Raw genomic sequence first — 21,655 nt, forward strand, 5'->3', positions numbered from 1 at the left:
AGTCAGGACCTCGGTTTTACGTCTCATCCGAAGGGCGGCACCTATGAAGTATTCCCTGCGTCAGATGTGCAGGGGTTAAACCCGTGAAGAAGAGTTGAGCTCGTTCTGAAAGGCACAGGCAGTTTTCCCTGCCCCCCTGGATAGGCGCTCCAAGTACCGCGCGGCTGCAGGGCTTGTGACAGCTGGCGAGGTGTCGGCGTCTCTGCGGCTCAACTCTCCGACCCCCCTCGGCTGTAGCCCATCACGGGTGTCACCCCGGTGGGCGTGGCTCAGGGAACGCCGGAGGACGGACCCCCGGCGCGCCGCGCCCCCCCCCGTCGCTCCTCACTGCGGGCTTCTCCGAAGTCACCCCCGCTGGCCGGAGCCTGCCGAGAGCTGTGCTCCACCAGGAGCAGGACCTGGCGGATCAGCTGGAGAGCGGGGGGGGTGATGGGATAGCAGGGGGGCAGCTTGTCTTCAGCGGATGAGAGCTGGATGTAATACCTGAGGGCACAGACAGGGATGATCTTATAGGACACAGACAGGGATGATCTTATAGGACACAGACAGGGATGATCTTGTGGGACACAGACAGGGATGATCTTGTGGGACACAGACAGGGATGATCTTGTGGGACACAGATAGGGATGATCTTACAGGACACAGACAGGGATGATCTTGGGGGACACAGACAGGACACAGACAGGGGATGATCTTACAGGACACAGACAGGGCACAGACAGGGGATGATCTTACAGGACACAGACAGGGACACAGACAGACACAAGCCTGTTGTTTCAGCTCGTTTTCCATCAGTCACTAGTGCTTGTTGGATCGCTCACCTGAACTCCTCTCTGTACTCAGCCCGGATGAAATCAGCAAAGACGCTGCTGTGCTGGAGACAGGAACACAGGATGCAGCACCGCTGGTACAGCAGGACTGCCTGTGCAGGGAGGAGTGGGCACTGCGCGGAGGAAAGGACGTTAACCACCTGCTTCGCTACGTCACCTATGAAGCTCACCTGCGCACACAGAAGAGAAAACGACATTTCCTCCCGTTCCTCGTGATTCATAGTCCTGTGTGCTGTAAGGCTGTCACCTTCAACAGGGAATACGACAAGGGGGGCTGATATACAGCAAGCCAGCAGATCGCTTCAGAATCAACAGTGCAGCCCAAACCACACAGAAGTGGACACGACGTGGAAGCGGATTTAAAAACTGGGAGCACTCCTTTACACAGAGGGTGGCGGGAGAGTGGAACGAGCTGCCCCAGCCATGTGGTTGAAGTCGATATCCCAGCTCCTCTGGAGACACAGCTGGATGAGGTGTGCGGGGGTGGGGAACAAGCTGCCCAGCTGTGGTGTTGGAGCCGATACCCTGGCTTCTCTCAGGACACAGCTGGGTGAGCTCCTCCAGTCAGGACAGGAGGCTCTACTGTACACAGAGGGTGGTGGGGGTGGGGAACAAGCTGCCCAGCACTGTGGTTGAAGCCGATACCCTGGCTTCTCTCCGGACACAGCTGGGTGAGCTCCTCCAGTCAGGACAGCAGGCTCTTCTGTACACAGAGGGTGGTGGGGGTAGGGAACATGCCGCCCAGCCGTGTGGTTGAAGCCGATACCCTGGCTTCTCTCCAGACACAGCTGGGTGAGATGCTGAGACTATCTAGTGACTACGTACCAGTCATACGTTTTCCCAGTTGTCTAGATGCAATGCAATCTTACTTTGTATGTTGCCACACTGTTAAACACTTACAGTATTAATACAGACTGTAGTACGGTCAATCCATTATTTATCATGGATAAATCACGGATGAGGTCCAGGGGCGGAGTGGCGGCTCTGTGGCTCAGGATCTGCGCCTGTGGCCGGGAGGTTGCCGGTTCGAATCCCGCGGCCGGCAGAGGAATCCTACTCCATTGGGCCCCTGAGCGAGGCCCTTCACCCCAGCTGCTCCAGGGGCGCTGTATAAATGGCCGACCCTGCGCTCTGACCCCCAGCTTCTCTCTCCCTGTCTGTGTGTCTCATGGAGAGCAAGCTGGGGTCTGAGAAAAGACACATTCCTCATGCAAGACACTGTATCTGGCCAATAGAGTGACCTTATCTTATCAGGAAGCAGCCTAGGAATTGCACCCAGGGCCCCAGAATCTCCTCCTTAACGCTTCCTTAACTACGGACTACAAAATTAACGCAATTGTGGTGCCAAGGCGATGCCTCCACACCGCTGGAGAAAAGGGAGATGATGGAGCCGGACCCTGTCCCAGCAAGCAGTGGGGGCAGACAGGTCAGACACCCCCGCCCAGCGAAGATGCGTGAGGGAAGGGGTTGCCGAGCGGACTCACCGCAGAGGGCTGTGCCTGGAGGGTCTTCAGGACCCACCCCACTGTCAGCAACGGCTCCGCCGCGGGGGGGCGGCCTCCCTGTGGGGGATAAAAAAAAAACATGCACCGGACGTGAGCGACAGGGGGCAGGGGGCGCATCCGGGCAACACAAGGGGACCGCGAGTCGTTTTTAATCCCACAATTCTCCCTCGGACCGGTTCAGGGTTCATGGTGGCCTATGTAGGCCCTAGGCACTGTGTCTGCAGCGCCTCAAGGGAACCCGGCGCTGGTGGGACCTGCTTTCTGCTCAAGGAGGTCAGACGCGACGAGCTTTTTACCCACAAAATGCGCCGATGTTTCCGGCCGGCGCTGCGAGTCTGTGAAGGACTGCAGTGACTGGACAACTGCCACAAGAGGGCGCCCAAGCGGCTTAAGAATGCCGAGACGCTCCAGCGCTTTGCGCCTGTCACGTAAACCGCTGGCTGGATAATTGTTTCATTAAACGAAACGTGTTTGTGTGTGTGTGTGTGCATCTTCAGCGTGTGCCAGTGTACAGTAAACGGAGAGAGGGGTTTAGAGGCTGTCTTCTTCTGTGTTCACTACAGGGTGTTTGTTATTGCTGGGGTCCCCAGGACTGGATTTTAAACACATGTAAAGTGTTTTAAATGTACTGGGACCTCTTCAGTGGTCCGACAGGTAAGGGCACTCACCTGAACACTTGCTGGGCTCTGTGATCTTGGGTTCGAGCCTGGGCCAAGCCCCTAACCAGCTGTGACCAGGATTGTTCAAAGGGTGGAGGGCCAATCGGCCGACCGATGCCGAGAGTGGGGTATAGATTGCTCGCTCGGGAAATCTCTAAGCAACACACTGCCCCCCTGTGGACTCCTGAGTGCTGGCAGGGAGGTGGTGCCGCCGGTGAGTGGCTTGTCTCTCCTCCAATCAGTGGCTCAGAGGTGGGCGGGGCTGGGGAAAACTCCGCCCACGCCCCCCTGATTCTCCCCCGTGTGCGGTGGCAGGGATCTCAGCTGCCAGCCAAGACATTTTATACCAAAACATTTAAACAATGATAATTCCTCTCTCTCATTCCCAGCTCATTTTACTGCTAGAGCCGCTCCACCCGCCGAGCGGAGGCAGAGACCACATCCTCCAAACGATATACCATCCGATTTGTTTTTTCCCACACCGTGAATCCTGGAAGGGATTTGGGACGTCCCACCGGAGACCTCCGGGTTATCCAGCGCTCGGAGTGGGCGTGAGCCGCCGGTGAGCACCACGGGCGGGGTCCCCCCCACTCTCAGTCCGTCTCGGGCCGCACGCTACCCACCTGATGGGAGAGGACGAGGACCTCATAGACCAACGCCGCCGCCGCTTCCCAGAATTCCGTTCGGAGTCCCTGCGACGGCAGCACAGAACCGTCAGGGAGCGGGCAGATCCCACACGGGCCACGTTTACGGTGAGCACACAGCTCTTGAAACCGAAGCGTTTGCTCTCCAGCGCAAACTGCGCCGACCTTGAGCGGCGTGGGGGCAGGCGTGGTGAAGGTCAGGCCCTGTAGGGGTCTCTGGTGAAGATCCCTGGTGCACCGACACACTGAGCTCGTGTGTGAGGTGCCTGTCCTTTTTTTCATTTGCATTAATGTGACTTTAAGTTATACTCCGTGCACCAGTCTTTAGTGAAAGTGTGTTCCTTGCACAAGACTTAGGTGTGTCCGTGCATCTTGCACAAATCTTTGGTGTGTGTGTACTTTTCACAGCTTTGGTGTGTGTGTGTGTGTGTGTGCACCTTTCACAACTTTGTTGTGCATGCGCCTCGCATAAGGCATAGGAGTATGTATGTTTCTTGCACAAGACTTTGGTGAGTGTGTGTGCATATTGCACAAGACTTTAGTGCACATGTGCTCCTTGCACAAGATTCTGGTGTGTGTGTGTAGGCTATTGTTAACATGAATAGACAAAAAATAAAATTTCTGGCACTGGAAATTATTGAGCAGGTTTAAAAATTTAAAAAGCAGAACACAAACTCTGAAGCCCATCATAGTGTACTAAACTCTGTTAATGCTTACAAACCTCCACTTTGTACTGTATGAGTCAGATACAGTATTCAAACATTCCTTTCTTTTTAACTAAAGTGTTTGCACTGAACCCACTAATGGGACGTTAATCGTTTTATGCACTAGACAAAATAGCAGAGCCGGGGAAAAATATCTATGATCTATCTATGATCTATAAAATAATCACTGCAAAAATCCAGAACAGTCCAGCGTCTTTATAGGAAGGAGGCTGAACTGCTTATTCGTGCAGCAGTGAGGAACTGGTTGAGGCTAGCCCAGCGGTTCCCAGTCCTGGTGCTGGTGATCCACACACACCTGCTGGTTTCTGCTCCAGTCCAGCCCTCAGCCACACCATCAAACCCTTCGCCGACTTAATACTAAGATTAATCTGAGCTGTTTATTCTCTGGTCGTAAACATTTTGGAGCTCTAACTGTGGTGTTTTGTAAGTGAAACAAAACTTGTGACCCGAAACAAATATTCCAATGGAGCAATTTCTCAGATCAATTAAGGCTTCGATTATCTAGTGCGGGTGGGCTGGATTGAAAAACCATCAGGTGTGTGCGGGTTTCGCCACAACCGGGACTGGGAACCACTGGGGTAGACTAACGTCCCACAGCTCCTACCTCCATGCCCTCAGGACTGGGAATCGACGATGTCCCTGTGAGTCTGGAGTCCGGCAGTGATGGGATATTTCCAGTCAGAGGCTCACAGACTAAAGCCATTAACAGCCTCCGTGTCCACGCTCCTCTGTTAAAGAAAAGGGTGAGAAAAACCAGAAGTGAAACTATATAGAAAACAGAAATTTAATAATAATAATTTACACTTCTACAGCCCCTGTCTGGACCCTCCACTCCGAGCTCTTCCCAGGTCAGGGGGAATCCCACTACCCCCACCAGTGTGCAGCCCCACCTGGATGATGCTCCAGTCCTCTCACACACACCAGCTCTCAGTGGGGAGGAGAGCAGAGGGGTGAAGCCAGTTCAGAGAGGGGGGTTATTAGGAGGCCATGAGGGGTAAAGGTCAGGGGGGGAGATTGGGCCAGGACACTGGGGTAACACCCCTACTCTTGTCGAGAGACACCCTGGGATTGTTAATGACCACAGAGAGTCAGGACCTCGGTTTCACGTCTCGTCTGAAGGACGGCGCCTTTTTACAGTCTAGTGTCCCCGTCACTATACTGGGGCATGAGGACCCACACAGACCGCAGGGTGAGCGCCCCCTGCTGGCCCCACTCACACCTCTCCCCAGCAGCAACCTAGCAACCGAGGTCTGACCACCCTCACTTCTAAAATCCGAAAGGCTTGTTTTTGCAAAAAGCTGAACTGACCCTCGCTGGGTCGTAAACTCGAACTTTGCCGAGACACCAGACGAACAACAAGGCTACGAGGCTACCGAGCTTGTATTGTATGGTGTAATTCACGCGCTTCTTTACAGGAAAACTACCGCAGGGGTGTACCCTGCTCAAACCCCGGACATACTCCGGACTTAATTCCTAAAAACCAAAACAACTAGAGCCTAAAAAGCAGGACTCACATTCCGGCTGCTCCGGATCGCGCTTGCTGTCCGTCAGCATGGATAATCACTAAGGCCACATCTGATCCTCGTCTTATCTTTGGGTCTATCGGCCACGCATGATTTGAATTACCCCTGGGTGAGTTAACGGGCCCACAGATCCGGGAAGCCGATATGCTGGTTTCTAGTGTCTGGCCCGTGGGGCGGTGTCAGTGACTCCTCTGTTCCTCCTCTCCCCGTTCCCTGGGGAGTTAAAGAGCTCCACTGCCGAACAGGATCGATGCACAAGGAAGCCAGGGATTTCAATGGCAGTCCGAAGCTCTCACAGTGCTCGTTGAGAAACCAACTGACCTGCTTGTCAGATCTGGATTCCTCCCGCCCGGTCTAAAACGAGGAACTGTAGGCTGTTTCAGAAAAGCCCAGCAAATGCCACAATGTGCTTTACATGACATCTTTTTCGTGGGAGAGAAATTCGGCTGAGATCCCGACTTGTCGAGGGTGGGTGGGGGCGAATATGAGATCCCAAGGGGCTGTGCTCCTTCTCAGAAATTGTTCCACTGGAGAGCAGAGTGACAGGAGTACTGATCATGAGGCCAGTCTCTCAGTCCCCCTTTTCCTTAAATTGCTAAAGATGGTATTTTATTATTAAAAAAATCAAACATTTCAGGAACTTTGTCTGAAGTCCTTCTTCACTGATCCTCTGTGTGAGCAGATACTCAGTCTAACTTTGACAGAGCTCTCTGTCATGCAATAATAATACACTTCTACAGCCCCTGTCTGGACCCTCCACTCCGAGCTCTGTCCAGGTCAGAGGGAATCCCACTACCCCCACCAGTGTGCAGCCCCACCTGGATGATGCTCCAGTCCTCTCACACACACCAGCTCTCAGTGGGGAGGAGAGCAGAGGGATGGAGCCAGTTCAGAGAGGGGGGTTATTAGGAGGCCAGGAGGGGTAAAGGCCAGGGGGGAAATTTGGCCAGGACACTGGGGTAACACTCCTACTCTTGTCGAGACACACCCTGGGATTTTTAATGACCACAGAGAGTCAGGACCTCGGTTTTACGTCTCATCCGAAGGACGGCGCCTGTTTACAGTCTAGTGTCCCCGTCACTATACTGGGGCATGAGGACCCACACAGACTGCAGGGTGAGCGCCCCCTGCTGGCCCCACTCACACCTCTCCCAGCAGCAGCCTCAGCTTTCCCAGGAGTCTCCCCTCCAGGTACTGGCCAGGCTCAGACCTGCTGGGCTCCAGTGGGGCTGCCAGCTGGGAGCTGCAGGGGGACACAGCTCCTTTGTTATTTCTCAATACGCTTACTTCTTTAATCCTTGATGGCCCGACTTCTTGCTTTTGTATAAAGTGGTATTTCTGTGCAGTAGGCCACTCTTCACCCCTGGCTCTTTGACAGAGGATCTCCGGCCATGACCACCTTATCCTGCGGTCTCTGGTCACTGGTCCCAGAAACTCTTCCCTTCCTCCTCTGAAGCCCAGTTGGAAAGTTCCTGGGGTTTTCCACTGGCCGGCTGTTGTGTTCAGACCAGGTGCACGGTGCCCGCAACATTTCCCCCTGGAACCTGTGTCCTGTCTCATTCGATTCACGCGGTATTATATCCGCTGCTGGGGGAAAGTGTTTTATGGCACAGTCCAGAAACACAACAGCTCAGCAAAGAAGACAAACAGCAACAACAAGGAAGACAGTACTTCAGAGCTCCGGGAGAGGAGAGAGCTGTTCTACATTGTGTGAGAAGGAGATCTCGGAGGTGATGGGTCTGTTTCAGAGCTGCTGCCCCCGATCAGGAGCTCACCTCTCAGCGGTCAGTGTCCTGAGACGGGCTGGTTCAGTCTCCATCCCCCTGGACACCTCGGCCAGCGTCTGGACTATGAGTATACCCAACCTGCAGGGGGCAGTGCAACACTGAGCCATCGACGTCTCTCGCCCGCCTTGTCACGACAGACACACTGCGGTACTACAGCAAGGGGAGTAGTCTTCCTGTGATCCCCAGCTCTCCCAGGTTAGCTGGGGGTGGGGAAAGTCGGAATTCAGCCTGATTAACAACTAGTGACTTTTATTTTAAATGCCTTTTGTATCTGATCATAATTCCTTACACTCATATAGTGCTTTGAAAAGTAATATAGTAGATCACTTCTTAAAACAATCTCTCAGACAAGTAACACATAACCATGATTGGTTATTCATTAAAATTAAAAAGCTCAGACACCTTACTCATAACGTGGTATAGATTTACTTCTTAAAACGTAATCTCAGACATAACTGGTACTGATTACTTATGAAGATGTAATTGCTCAGTCAAGTTACCCATAAGTGTTATTGATTACTTATTGAAACGTTGATCTCAGACTTGACTTTATAACAGTAACCGATTACTTTTGAACAGGCAATCTCTCAGACAAGTTACTCTCCGCTGTAACTTTGGATAATCAGCTTCTCCCAGCACTAATCAAGCCTTTGTTACAGGGGAAACCTCAGACCATGACAGCTACAGCTCAGGAGGTAATGTAGGGCCCCAAGTCATTGGACAGACTTTCTACTGGTCCAATTTTACACCTAACTGGAACATATTGATCCAATTTACACCCAATTAGACTCATCTGCAGTACCTCCCCCTCCCCTATATACAGTAAGTCTGAGGATCCCTGAGGACACTGGAGCAGATGGTATTACACAGTATAGAATAGAGACTTTCCACAGACCCATTTCATTACTTACAGCATTTCATCATCTCTGGAGTGTCGGCCTTTCCCCCTGTAAGGAGCCTGAGATTCCCGAGAGACTTCATGGAGCTTGCTGACCAAGAAAGGGAATAATTCCTGGGACTGAAAGAGGAGACCCACGTCACTACAGCTGAGCGGAGAGAATCGGACAGCCGAGGGCAGATTAAGGAGGCTCTGGACTTGCAAGCATGAAGACGCGCTTGACTTCGGTTAAGCAACGTTCGCGACTTGAATAGCATCAAATCTTGAGTCGTACGCTGTGGCAGTTTCTCACAGTAATGCTGGGAGTGCAGCCAGTTCAGAGAGGGGGGTTATTAGGAGGCCGTGAGGGGTAAAGGCCAGGGGGGAAATTTGGCCAGGACACTGGGGTAACACCCCTACTCTTTCTGAGAAACACCCTGGGATTTTTAATGACCACAGAGAGTCAGGACCTCGGTTTTACATCTCATCCGAAGGACGGCGCCTTTTATACTGTACAGTGTCCCCGTCACTATACTGGGGCATGAGGACCCACACAGACTGCAGGGTGAGCGCCCCCTGCTGCCCCACTCACACCTCTCCCAGCAGCAACCTCAGCTTTCCCAGGAGTCTCCCCTCCAGGTACTGGCCAGGCTCACACCTGCTGAGCTCCAGTGGGGCTGCCTGCTGGGAGCTGCAGGGGGATACAGCTCCTTTGTTATTTCTCAATACGCTTACTTCTTTAATCCTTGATACACTACACTAACTGAAACACTGGTGCGCTCCTCTTCGGGCAGGAGTGCGTCGATGGCACAAGGAAAACAAAGGGAAGAGCTCTCACTTTCCAGAAGAGCCTCTTGAGGGAGCTGTTCCTCTGAGCTGCTGCCTTCAGCTCCTGGAGCAGCAGGTAGGTCTGCTCCTGGGTGTTGTCATCATGCAGAAGCTCGCCGGCCAGCTGGCCGAACAGCTGCCCCGCCCGTTCCGAGCTGGAAAGAGGGACCAGTGGAGGTCAGGAGAGCTGCCCCTCTGTTAACAGGCCAGGAGAGTGTTTAGATAAGACTTTATTGATCCCAAAGGGAAATTGATGTGCTCCAGCAGTCCAGCTCAAGACAAGCAAAAAACAGACAGCAGAATAGCTGAAAAATTATACAAAATAAATATAAAATAAATAAATAAAAATAAATACATAGGTGTGTGCAAAATATGATGATCATAGTCACTGTAAAAACAATAAAATATGTGCAAAATGTGCATAGGTACTGTATATACAGATTGATCGCCGTCCTTGGCCGCTGTATAAGATGAGCTGCTCCTCGAATGTGCACTCATTCCTACCTGTGCAGGCTCTCTCCGTGCGCGGAGGGCGTCGATGACAGACTGGATCTCCTTCTGTGCAGTGGGTCCAGCATTAGAGTTGACTTCTGCAAACACACAGAGATCAGACATCACACAGTTCAAGAGCAATATAACTTTCTGGACGCATACTATTAGGGGAAACAGGGTGTGCACACTTTGGCAGAACTAACAGACTGATGACTCCTTGTATCAGGGGAGCTGACACAAGTTTTCAAAACCCTCAAAGGACCAACAAGGTCAACCCATCAGATTTCTTGTGAAAGTATATATAAAACCAAGAACGGGGATCGACGAAGGGTGGCGGGTGTTTCTCTCCAGACACAGCTGGATGAGATTCGTCAATCCGGATAGGAGGCTCTTCTTTACACAGAGGGCGGTGGGGGTGGGGAACAAGCTGCCGAGCCACGCTGTTGAAGTCGATACCCTGGCTTCTCTCCAGACCCAGCTGGATGAGATCCTTCGGCCAGGGCAGGAAGCTGTTCTTTACACAAAGGGTGGTGGGAGAGTGGAACAAGCTGCCCAGCCATGTTGTGAGAGCCGATACCCTGGCTTCTCTCAAGACACAGCTGGATGAGATCCTCCGGTCAGGGTAGGAAGCTGTTCTTTACACAAAGGGTGGTGGGAGAGTGGAACAAGCATCCCAGCCATGTTGTTAGAGCTGATACCCTGGCTTTGCTCAAGACACAGCTGGACGAGATCCAGGGATCAATTAGCTACCGACTTTGAAAGGGGCCAGCAGGGCCGCAGGGCTGTTATGTGAGACCTGTCCGATGTCCACTTACTATGACGTAGCTGTCCCAGGTGCTCCTCAGGTGCTGGTAGAAGAGAGAGGAGGCAGACACTGTATACAGGTGCAGCTCCTTCAGCCTCTGCTCTCTCCCTCCTGTCCCGGGCGCGCAGACCGAGCCGCCTCTCTGTCCTCTTCCTGGGGCCGGATCCGGGGGCCCGGGGGCACCCTCCGCTGTGGCACGGCGGGACCCCAGGCCAGTCAGGTAGGAGGAGGGGTAGGAGGCCGACCTCGTCTGCTTCGTCCTCCCCCCCCCTGCCGCTGCACCCCACCTGGAACATCACAAGGTTACTGTGTTCCAGCACCCCTGAACCCCTGATCCCCTAAACCAGTAAACCCCTGAACCCCCAAACCCCTGATCCCCTAAATCAGTAAATCCCTGATCCCCTAAATCAGTAAACCCCTGAACCTCCAAACCCCTGATCAGCTAGATCAGTAAACCCCTGAACCCCTAAACCATTAAACCCATGAACCCCTGAACTGCACCACTCAGTGCAGGTCGTTCCCTTCAAGCAGCACACATGGGCTCAATGGGCCTGAGCTCCAGGCTTCTGGGCATGAAGAGGTCAGAGAGCCCATGACTCGATCCTGGACAGGACACAGCTCACAGGACACAGGACAGGATTAACCCTGGTCCACATGGACACCACTGGGCAGACTGGAGCCCCTGGGGTACAGGACTTCCCTCAAGTACAGCAGCACTGTCTGCAGTAGGGACTCGAACCCGCAACCCACCAGAAACCTGCTGTACCCCCTGCGCTACACTGTTCTCTATCGATCAGTAGGCTGTGTCCGCAGCAGGGACTTGAACCCACAACCCACCAGAGACCTGCTGTACCCCCTGCACTACACAGTTCCCTGTCGATCAGCAGGCTGTGTCTGCAGAAGGGACTCGAACCCGCAACCCATCAGAAACCCGCTGTACCCCCTGCGCTACACTGTTCCCTGTTGATCAGTTGGGTGTCTGCAGCAGGGACTCAAACCCACAACCCACCAGAGACCTGCTGTACCCCCTGTGTTTTCTTCAAGCATTTCCTTTTATTAAAAGGGTTGTCCAGTGTAGGAAAGCACTGGGGCTCTGGTTTCAGTTTCTGGGGTGCTGTCTGTGTGGAGTTTGTACGTTTATCATGTTTATGTGGGTTTCTACCCACAGGCCAAAGCCATGCTGGTAGGTTAATTGGTGTCTGAGAAAACTGGCCGAGGTGTGATCGTGTCTGTGTGTGTCCTGTGACGGACTGGCGTCCCATCCAGGGTGTACCCTGCCTTGTGCCCGTTGCATGCTGGGATAGGCTCCAGCTCCCCCGTGACCCTGAATTGGATGAAGTATGTAGAAAAAAGTTCTGCTTCCAATATTTGATGGAGTGGGGTTAGCTATGGACAAATTTCAGCTATAGAGGGGGCATGGGGAGTGTAATTTGTGTAACTAAAGGTTTATTTTTAACCTGAGCCTCGATCGGTCTAGACTCTGTAGACCTTCTTGAAACCAGCAGTTGCCAAGACTGAGCAGAGCTTCACGGGCTTCCAGCACGCAGGAACCATGAGCACCAGGGTGAGGTTAATCTCTAGTGGTGTCATTAAATATTAATTGTACCCAAGGGGCATCAGTCACCACACAGCGGACAGCAGTAGAAATTCTAACCTGACGCCGTGCTGCGAGACACCCTGCTGTTTCCTAAAGGAAGGGCTAATTAAGAGGAGCTAGACTTTGAAGCTAGATTTTGTTTGCAGCGATAGTAATGGAAAAGGAACGGGCAGCCCATACTCTCCATACTAGATCTGTTCACTGCTGGAAGAGTATGTCCGGTGGAAAACTCAAAGGAGGATATTCCTCGAATCCAGGGCTCTGGAAAGAACATCCGTCCTTTTTTTTTTATCCAGGACAGGGTCCCAGCAAGCGACAGGAAGCAAGGCAGGACACCACCTGGATAGGACGCCAGCGGAAAGCTGGGAGGACACGAGCACCTTTTCTCTTGTGCGCAGAGCCGCTGCATCTCTCTCTCGCCGGAGCGACACGCATCACAGGAATCAAGCCCGTTGTCACGAACCGTATTCCCATGTGCGCCTCTCGGCATCAACACCTGCGCCCTAGTTAAGCTATCAGCTCTGCTCACGCCCTTTTTACCCTCTCACTCCTCGCTCAGCGTTGAGATCGACTTTAGCCTTTCTCTTGCGCGCGTACCTTACTAATCTGACTTCCGGATCCCGAACCTGTTTTGTCTTCGGCTTCGTCTTCGTTTCTCTCTAGCGGGTATTGGATTTGGATCCTTCACTGACCTGACTTCTGGATACCCGACGCAGCTCTGTCTCCGGCTTCGGCTTCGGCTCTGCCCAGCGTCTTTTGGATTGGTATACTCTCGACCTGACTCTCCGGAAACCCGACCAAGCCTGCCTGCCTGCCTGCCTGCCTACCCCGACCTCGTATACTGCCTTTCGCTCCTAGGATTTTGGACCCCCGCTCTCTCAGCACCGCACAGGGTCCGACCACCTCTTCTCACAAGTCCCGAGTGACGTGACTGACACCCGTGTCCAGGTTTTACACCTGGGCTGTGCCAGCACAGTTCAGTCAGGCTCTTCAGGGATCGGAAACACTCTCAGCCCCTAGCATGATCCCCCCCCCCCCCTCCGTGACAGGCGCACAGCACAGTACCTCATGAGGCTCAGTCAGACGCAGATGGCAATGCTATACCCCCGTGCCGTATTTTAACAAAACAGGGCAGTTAAAGGCTGGCTAAAACACGAATGAATAACGTACAATACATATTGTTGCTCACGTTACACACTGCCTTTAGTTTCGTTATAAAAACGTGCTGAGAAGCAACCCATTTGCACCGATTTATAGAGCTGGGAGGTACACATTTTAAACACCTCACTCAAGAATACAACACTCTTGTTCCACACTCCTGCCTCCCTTTGTGTACAGAAGTGCCTCCCCTTCTCAGTTTTTCGTACACATCCATACAATTTCCACTTGTGACGTCCGGCTCTGACCTGCTTCGCTATTTAATCACAAACATTACGCTAGATGATTTATACACGTCGACTGGCCATCTGGTTTGGGTTTTTTTTTTAGCGAGTTTTGTTCTTCGTCAACATTCTGGGAGCTCGGCTGAGTCCCATTTATTAAAGGCACCCCAAGCCTTTTGAGAAATCCTCGGCTCTTTCCCTCGCCTGCTCCAACCAGCCTCCGAGAGAGACCGTTAGTGGGAGCTGATGGAAATGAAGCGTCACTGGCTACACCTCTTAATTTATCCATCCATCCGCTCTCTAACTACTTTACTCAATTCAGGGTCGTGGGGGAGCTGGAGCCTATCCCAGCATGCAACACCTGCCAGGTGGCCGACACACAAACACAGAGACACACACCAGGGCCAATTTTCCCCAGAAGCCAATTAACCCACCAGTGTGTCTGTGGACTGTGGGAGGACACCAGAGCACCTGGAGGAAACCCATGTGAACACGGGGGGGGGACATGCAAACTCCACCCAGACAGGACCCCAGCTCCGGAATTGAACCCGGGACCCCCGAGCTGTGAGTCGGCAATACTGTCCACCACACCACCGCGCCACCCTTACTTATTCCTCTGCTCCTATCGACTTGAGTTGCCAAACTTTTCAAAACATCCTCGATTCCCACGATTTCTCCACAGTGAAACCCTTCCCGCGGATGAGGACTGGAGTTTACCGATGTGCAATCACGATGGGCTCTTAAAACAAAACCGATTTCATGTTCGATCAGTGTTTAGCAGAATAGTTGGTCTTTACCCAGTTCGAGCTGCAGAAGGCAGGGGGAGAAATTTCGCATCAGCACCTGGAATGTGGTCTGAGAGCACCACGGTGGGCATGTGGCACAGCAGAGATGTGAACCGGGAACCTCCTGCTTTCACGCGTAGGGCTGGATTTTCACACTTTGATTTCCCCCTAAGTGGGGACAAATAAGCAGCTACCGATGAGCAGAGAGGTTAATGTCGGTACCTCAGGTGCGGGACTGTGGCTCTCCGGCCCAGTTTCTCCGTTGGTACTGTCCCAGAAGAGGTGCTGCCCCCTAGGGTTAGGAGACAGAAAGACGGGCGCGCGTCACAATAAAGATGTCAAAGATTTGTCATAATGTCACAATGGGAGGGCTGGCTTGTGTCTTTTATAGTGGAAGACCATCACAGGACACACACACACACACACACACACACACACACACACACACACACACACAGGGCCAGTCCATCACAGGACACACACACACACACACTCACACTCACACTCACACTCACACTCACACTCACACCAGGGCCAGTCCATCACAGGACACACACACACACACACACACACACACACACTCACACCAGGGCCAGTCCATCACAGGACACACACACACACACACACACACTCACACCAGGGCCAGTCCATCATAGGACACACACACACACACACACACACCAGGGCCAGTCCATCACAGGACACACACACACACACACACACACAAGGGCAAGTTCTCTCAGACAACAATTAAACTGCCAGCATGTCCTTGGACTGTGGGAGGAACACAACACCTAACCCTAACCCACACAAACACAGGGAGACCATGCAGACTCCACACAGACAGCACCCCAGGAATTGAACCCAGGGCTCCAGCGCTGCGCTACCCTGCTGCCATTAACGCCGTCAACGGCAACAGCTCTCACGGGCGACCCGCTGGCCGTCTGTCTGTGGCGGACTGGCGGCCACCCCTCCTCCAGGTCGTGACGGGAGTCCTTACCGCCCAGCAGAGGAGAGCAGCTCCGGCGGTTCCCGGTCCCGGAGTCGAGCGCCGCGTAGACCACGCGCACGTGCTGGGCGCGCTCCCGGTCGCGGCCGCGCAGGAAAGCCGGGGAATCGCTCACCTGGAAGACAGCGAAGAGAAACACCTGGATTTCTCTGGATCCGCAACCGTGTGTGTGTGTGTGTGTGTGTGTGTGTGTGTGTGAGTGTGTCCTGTGATGGACTGGCCCTGGTGTGAGTGTGTGTGTGTCCTGTGATGGACTGGCTGTGGTGTGAGTGTGAGTGTGTGTGTGTGTGTGTGTGTGTGTGTCCTGTGATGGAGTGGCTGTGGTGTGAGTGTGAGTGTGTGTGTGTGTGTGTGTGTGTGTGTGTGTGTGTGTGTGTGTGTGTGTGTGTGTCCTGTGATGGAGTGGCTGTGGTGTGAGTGTGAGTGTGTGTGTGTGTGTGTGTGTGTGTGTCCTGTCATGGACTGGCTGTGGTGTGAGTGTGAGTGTGAGTGTGAGTGTGTGTGTGTCCTGTGATGGACTGGCTGTGGTGTGAGTGTGTGTGTGTGTGTCCTGTGATGGACTGGCTGTGGTGTGAGTGTCTGTGTGTGTCCTGTGATGGACTGGCCCTGGTGTGAGTGTGTGTGTGTGTGTGTGTGTGTGTGTGTGTGTGTGTGTCCTGTGATGGACTGGTGTCCTGTTGCTTGGTGGGATAGGCTCCAGCAACCCTAAGATGTTAAAAAAATGACCGGATGGATATTTGCCCATTTAAAAAAAATTGCTTTGAAAGTATCTCCCTTTCATCTTCTCAGGATCTCCTGATTTCCGGGATGAGTCACCGCACCACTAGCTCGGGGGAATAACCCGCTGCAGTCCGGAATGCAGCTGGGGTCAAGTAAGGCCATTTCTGTTTGAGTTCAGTATGTGCGCCTGTCCCTTGTTTTCCTCGTTATTAATTAAAGCCTGGTGCTCCCGCTATTCCCGGCTCTGCATTGGAAGATGGATTTCCCGGAAGCCCGCCTACCAGCGGGTCCAGGAGAGACCCGGCGGCATCGGCTTCCTCACGGCGTCCTGACCGTCTGAGTCCGGGGCTCCGAGCGCCTGGCCTCGTTATCCTGTTTTTATCCTCCTGGTGCCCTGTCCCTGTCCCTGTTCCGGATCCCGGTCCGCTTTCAAGCTTGTCTGTCTCGGATTGGATCTCCCAGCTCCCGGACCCTGGACTGCGCCCCGGTTGCCCCTTTGGACTACCTCAGGACTTGTCCGCCGTCGCCACGCCCCCTGAGCACAGGACCTGTCATGATCGCAAACCCCTCCTCGCAAGGACCCTCATCTCCCGCACCTGCTCCCTGCTCCAGCGCCCTTTTCAGTTCCCCCTCAAAAGCCGGACGCTGACGCTGGATGCCCCGTTAAGCTTTTAGTTCCTGTTCCTGTTCCGACCCGGTTCTGGTTTTAATCGTCCGTCTCGGATGGATGGCCTGGCCTTGGACTTTCTGGGCCGGTTTGGATCTCCCGTGTGACTCCTCCCTGGATCGTCTGCCTCGGCCACACCTCCCCCGCCCACCAGCGCTCCATGGACACGCCCCCCCTTGTTTTCATCCCCTTATCCCGCATGACTTTTTCCCTGTGTTCTCTCACTCAACCGCGGATCGTGTCGTCTTGCATAGGGTCCGGAAAGAACCCTCCCTGACACTTCCGGATTAGACCGTCTGCGCAGGGTCCTGGACTACGCTGGACCGGCTCCTGTGACAGTTTGGGCTGCCTGAGCTCTGCAGTGCACCTGGGGACAAGAGCTACCAGCTCACAGGCAGGGCGATTCTTCTGGAGACCCTTCCCTGTGATGTTACTGTCTCCTACTTACGTCTCTCCCATCACCGGCCCAGAAAAACGCCAGGACACTCGATCAGCCCAGAATACACTGCTCCTGTGACCCTTGTGAGCGAACGATGAAATCACAACACACACACACACACACACACACACACACACACACACACACACAAAGAAAGGTCAAGTCCGGTTCATGCAGGTTGTTTCCAACGCTATGCCAAGCCCTTTCCTGTCAGAGAGCCCTGTAACGAAGGAGTTCTTTCAGGACCCTATGCAGGCGACACCATCCGGGAATGCGTGGGGGAAAACACGGGGGGGGGGGGGGGAAAGCATGCAGGATAAGGGGATGAAAACAGGGGGCGTGTCCTTGGTGGGCTGGTGTTCGGGGGGAGGTGTGGCCGAGGCAAACAGTCCAGGAAGAAGTCCAAGGGAGAATCCAAAAGGAGGCAAACGTCCAAAGCCGGGTGGTCCATCCTACACAGACGTCGGAACCGGTACTGGAATGGGGCCAGGCGCTTCCAGGTCCCGGGCTCGCCTGGTACAGAAACCAGAGCAGAGCCCGGAAAACAGAGTGAGCGCCTGGCTTTTAAGGGGGAACTGAAAAGGGGGCCGGAGCAGGGAGCAGGCGCAGTGGATGAGTAGAAAAACAAGGAAGGGCTGGAGTGTCCCGAAGAGGAGGGGTTTGCGAGCCTGACAAGCCCGAGACCGAAGTGCATCCCGAAAAAAACACAGCAGGGCGAGGGCTCCGTTATCCAGCGGGATGTCGTGGGTCTCCTTTTCTCCCCCCCCTTTCTAGACTTCCGGAACGTCCTGCCTTTGTTTTCTCAAGCACTCTGTCCCGAGCAGGGATTAGGGGGTCAATAGGACACTCGATGACCGCACCCCCGCCATAATCGGCTCAATTAGACTTAACGTCGCAGGATAAGCAATGCCACGGGGTGGCTTAAGACATCCCCTGTGGCGTTTCCACCATCAGGGGCCTGACTCTGAGCCGGGGTCAGAGGCTTGTGTAACTGGATATGGAAGTAGCCCACAGTGAGTGTAAGCCAGATTGAGTCTTCTTTCCAGATATAAGACAGTTTCACAAATGAGATGAGGCCAGTCACTGGTCTTCACTAGCTAACTGCTGTGAAAACGGTGACTCAGGCCTCCTGAGCGGAGGTATGGTACCATTATACACCATAATATAATAATAATAATTTACACTTATTTAGCACGTTTCTGGACCCTCCACTCCGAGCTCTTTACAGGTCAGGGGGAATCCCACTACCCCCACCAGTGTGCAGAGTGATGAAGCCAGTTAATAGATGAGGATTATTAGGAGGCCATGACTGGTACTCCAGTACAACACTGTGCTTTATAATACCGTTACTGTATAATAATAATCCCCTACGCTTATACAGCGCCTGTCTGGACCCTCCACTCAGAGCTCTTTCCAGGTCAGGGGGAATCCCACTACCACCACCAGTGTGCAGCCCCACCTGGATGATGCTCCAGTCCTCTCACACACACCAGCTCTCAGTGGGGAGGGGAGCAGAGGGATGAAGCCACAGACACAAACACACACACAAACACACACACACACACACACACACACACACACACACTCACACTCACACCTGAAACAGAAACAGTCGCTGGACTGTGGAAGGAAACTGGAGCACCTGGAGGAAACCCACTCACAAACATGGGGGAGAACGTGCAAACTCCACACAGACAGCACCCCAGGAACTGGACCCAGGACCCCAGTGCTGTGAGGCAGCCATGTTACCCACTGCACCGCCAACCAGGAACAGAAAGGAACCAAATTCAGACCAGCAGCTCAATCACGTAGGGGCGAACGATGATCTAAGGGTGAGGAAACGGAGATACAGGGCGTCGCAAATCTTTGACGTCCGAAGCAGTCTTTATATATGTACAAAGAGGGTTTTCCCAGCAAGGGCTAGAGCTCGCGAAGGGATTTTTGTGGGAGGGGGGTTGAGTCGGACGAACAGCTTGCTGGGCAAGGGAAAGTACCCTTAAGGAGCTTGCCGGCCCTTATTAAGAGCTGTTGCATTAAGACCTTAAAGCGAAACTCACAGGTGGAATCGACCCCCCCTTTCTCACAGACAGGAAGATAGGCTCTGAGGCCATCAGGGCCCGATCCCTAGGTCCCAGGCAGAAAGGAACTATGGCAGACTTTTAGGGTGAAAAGCTGTCTGGCACAAAATCTGGGATCCAACCCCCCCCCAGCCAAAATCCTGGAACAAGGTACGAGGACTAAAAAAGACAGTTTAACAAGATTTCTCCCCATTTCCTTGTCTTTGTGCACTAACGCCCGTCTTGCTTTCCCACACTGCAATTCAGCACTACGTGATGTGTGCGTACTAAGTACAGTAGCTGATCTCCCTGGGTCTAAGTTTCCCGAACGAGAGGAGACCACGTACTGCTTTTTACTAGCTAATTGCTGTTGAGGTGTTACCCCCACCGTGCCTTGAAAGGAACCTGGGTGATCATCTCTCAAACACACAGCGGGGCTGCTTGTTCCACACTCCTACCACCCGTTGTGCAAAGTGGCCGCGTAACAATGTGCGTATTCTCGGGAAGGAGACGGAAGGTGGAGACGGCGTTTGAAAAGCGGTCGGATTCTTTAATATCTCGTTCGAGCTAACAATTGCAGGTTGCCATTCATTTTTTGTACTCTCATGCGCGACTGCTGGGTTTTGCGTTTCCATCGTGATAACGAAGCACCAAGTGCGACTTTTTTTATTTTTAACCGAAGCCGAAACCCAGTTGACGACATTCGTTTCCTTCAAATGTCATTAGGGGTAGCTGCGAAAGCGTGCCCTCTGTCCCCAGAGCGACCTCTTTGAAGTCACCAGGCTGCCGGGCATCTACAGGACGTCTCGGCGTTCAGCTGCTAAGCGCCGATAAAGCTCACTCGGCTTGACACCGTTCTCTACTCGCGCTCCTAAATCGGTCAACGGTGTAGAAACGCGGCTCAAAACAACACAAAACAAAACAAAAAACGCACAACCGCACAACTCGAGCTACCGAGTCTGTGAGGGGAAGTAACGCGCCCGGGTACGAGACACCGAGCCGAGTTCTGCCTAGTCAGTCAGAGAGAGAGAGAGAGAGAGAGAGAGAGCGTTTTCTGTAAGGCTGACACGCCGCTCCGGGACGTCGGGGTCTCACCAGCTCGATGTCGCGAACGTCCCTGAAATGCACCGCCTCCCGCACGCTCTTCGGGGGGTGGTCGGTGAGGAGGACGCCGTCGCCGCCCAGCACCGCGTACATGAACACCTTGTTGACCGTGTCGGAGACGACGACGCACGGCTCGTAAGCTCGGATCTCCTCGTACACCCTCCGCTCGGTGTGCCGCTTGAGGAACGAGTCCAGCCGGCTGTTCCTCGGGCACGGAAAGCGGTCGGCGTCGCTCCCGGCCATGGACGAAGAGAGAAAACGGGGAGGGGGAGAGACCTCCGAAGTCTTTCACACCTGTTTCTCAACCGGATGTCAGGCAGAAGGAGCAGCTTCTGCGCCGGCTAAGGGGAGCTCCGAGTCTCCAGGCGTTCAGTCTTACACCCGGTGACGCGCAGGCTCTTCTGATTGGATCAGGACTTTCCGTGCAAAACAAGACCCAAGCGCTCACTGCCCCGCGCAACCATTCTGTACCCCACAAACTGAGTGCACAGGAGGGGCACCCCTCTAGATAGGAGGTGCAGTGTCTCCTCAGGGTCCTGCGTAAAATTGAACCAAGGCGTCTTTTTTTCCTCACAAGAAGCACCTCTGACGGTTACCACTACCTCCAGTACTTTCCGACGAGCCGATACACAAGCAACCTTTAACATGAACTAAGCTCCTATTCGCGACTGGCTTCTGTAAATTATCCCTGGTGTGAGTGTGTGAGTGTGTGTGTCTTGTGATAGACTGGTCCTGGTGTGAGTGTGTGTGTCTGTGTGTGTGTCCTGTGATGGACTGGCCCTGGTGTGAGTGTGTGTGTGTGTGTCCTGTGATGGACTGGCCCTGGTGTGAGTGTGTGTGTCTGTGTGTGTGTCCTGTGATGGACTGGCCCTGGTGTGAGTGTGTGTGTGTCCTGTGATGGACTGGCCGTGGTGTGAGTGTGTGTGTGTGTCCTGTGATGGACTGGCCCTGGTGTGTGTGTGTGTGTGTGTGTGTGTGTGTGTGTGTCCTGTGACGGACTGGTGTCCTGTCCAGGGTATACCCCACCGAGCGCCCGTTGCTTGCCGGGACAGACTCCAGCTGCCCCCACAGCCATGAAATACAAGAAGAAAATATTATATAATTTATTATTTATATTATTATATTACAATATTAAATATTATATTATAGGAGGCAAAACTTGAGTGCCATTCGCAATAGGGTCCCCCGTCTCACAGGTATAGATGTTGGAAGAACAGTAT

General features: G+C 53.4%; 1 protein-coding gene across 1 annotated transcript; it reads right to left on the minus strand.

Moving 5' to 3' along the window:
- Positions 1-269: 269 nt before the first annotated feature.
- On the minus strand, positions 270-20,678 carry c8h12orf56 (chromosome 8 C12orf56 homolog). The gene is made up of 17 exons (XM_088923586.1): positions 20,427-20,678; positions 15,327-15,563; positions 12,813-12,931; positions 11,513-11,569; positions 10,686-10,962; positions 9,883-9,968; positions 9,389-9,533; positions 8,585-8,691; positions 7,662-7,751; positions 5,011-5,091; positions 3,618-3,693; positions 3,477-3,484; positions 3,004-3,062; positions 2,636-2,697; positions 2,315-2,392; positions 822-1,000; positions 270-483 (listed from the first exon to the last, which is right to left on the minus strand). Exons 1-17 carry the CDS (start codon positions 20,676-20,678, stop codon positions 270-272), a joined length of 2,127 nt encoding a protein of 708 aa, XP_088779712.1.
- Positions 20,679-21,655: the final 977 nt, after the last annotated feature.

Source organism: Atractosteus spatula, chromosome 8 (genome assembly GCF_055471065.1).
Source record: "Atractosteus spatula isolate fAtrSpa1 chromosome 8, fAtrSpa1.hap1, whole genome shotgun sequence".
NCBI lineage: Eukaryota > Metazoa > Chordata > Actinopteri > Semionotiformes > Lepisosteidae > Atractosteus > Atractosteus spatula.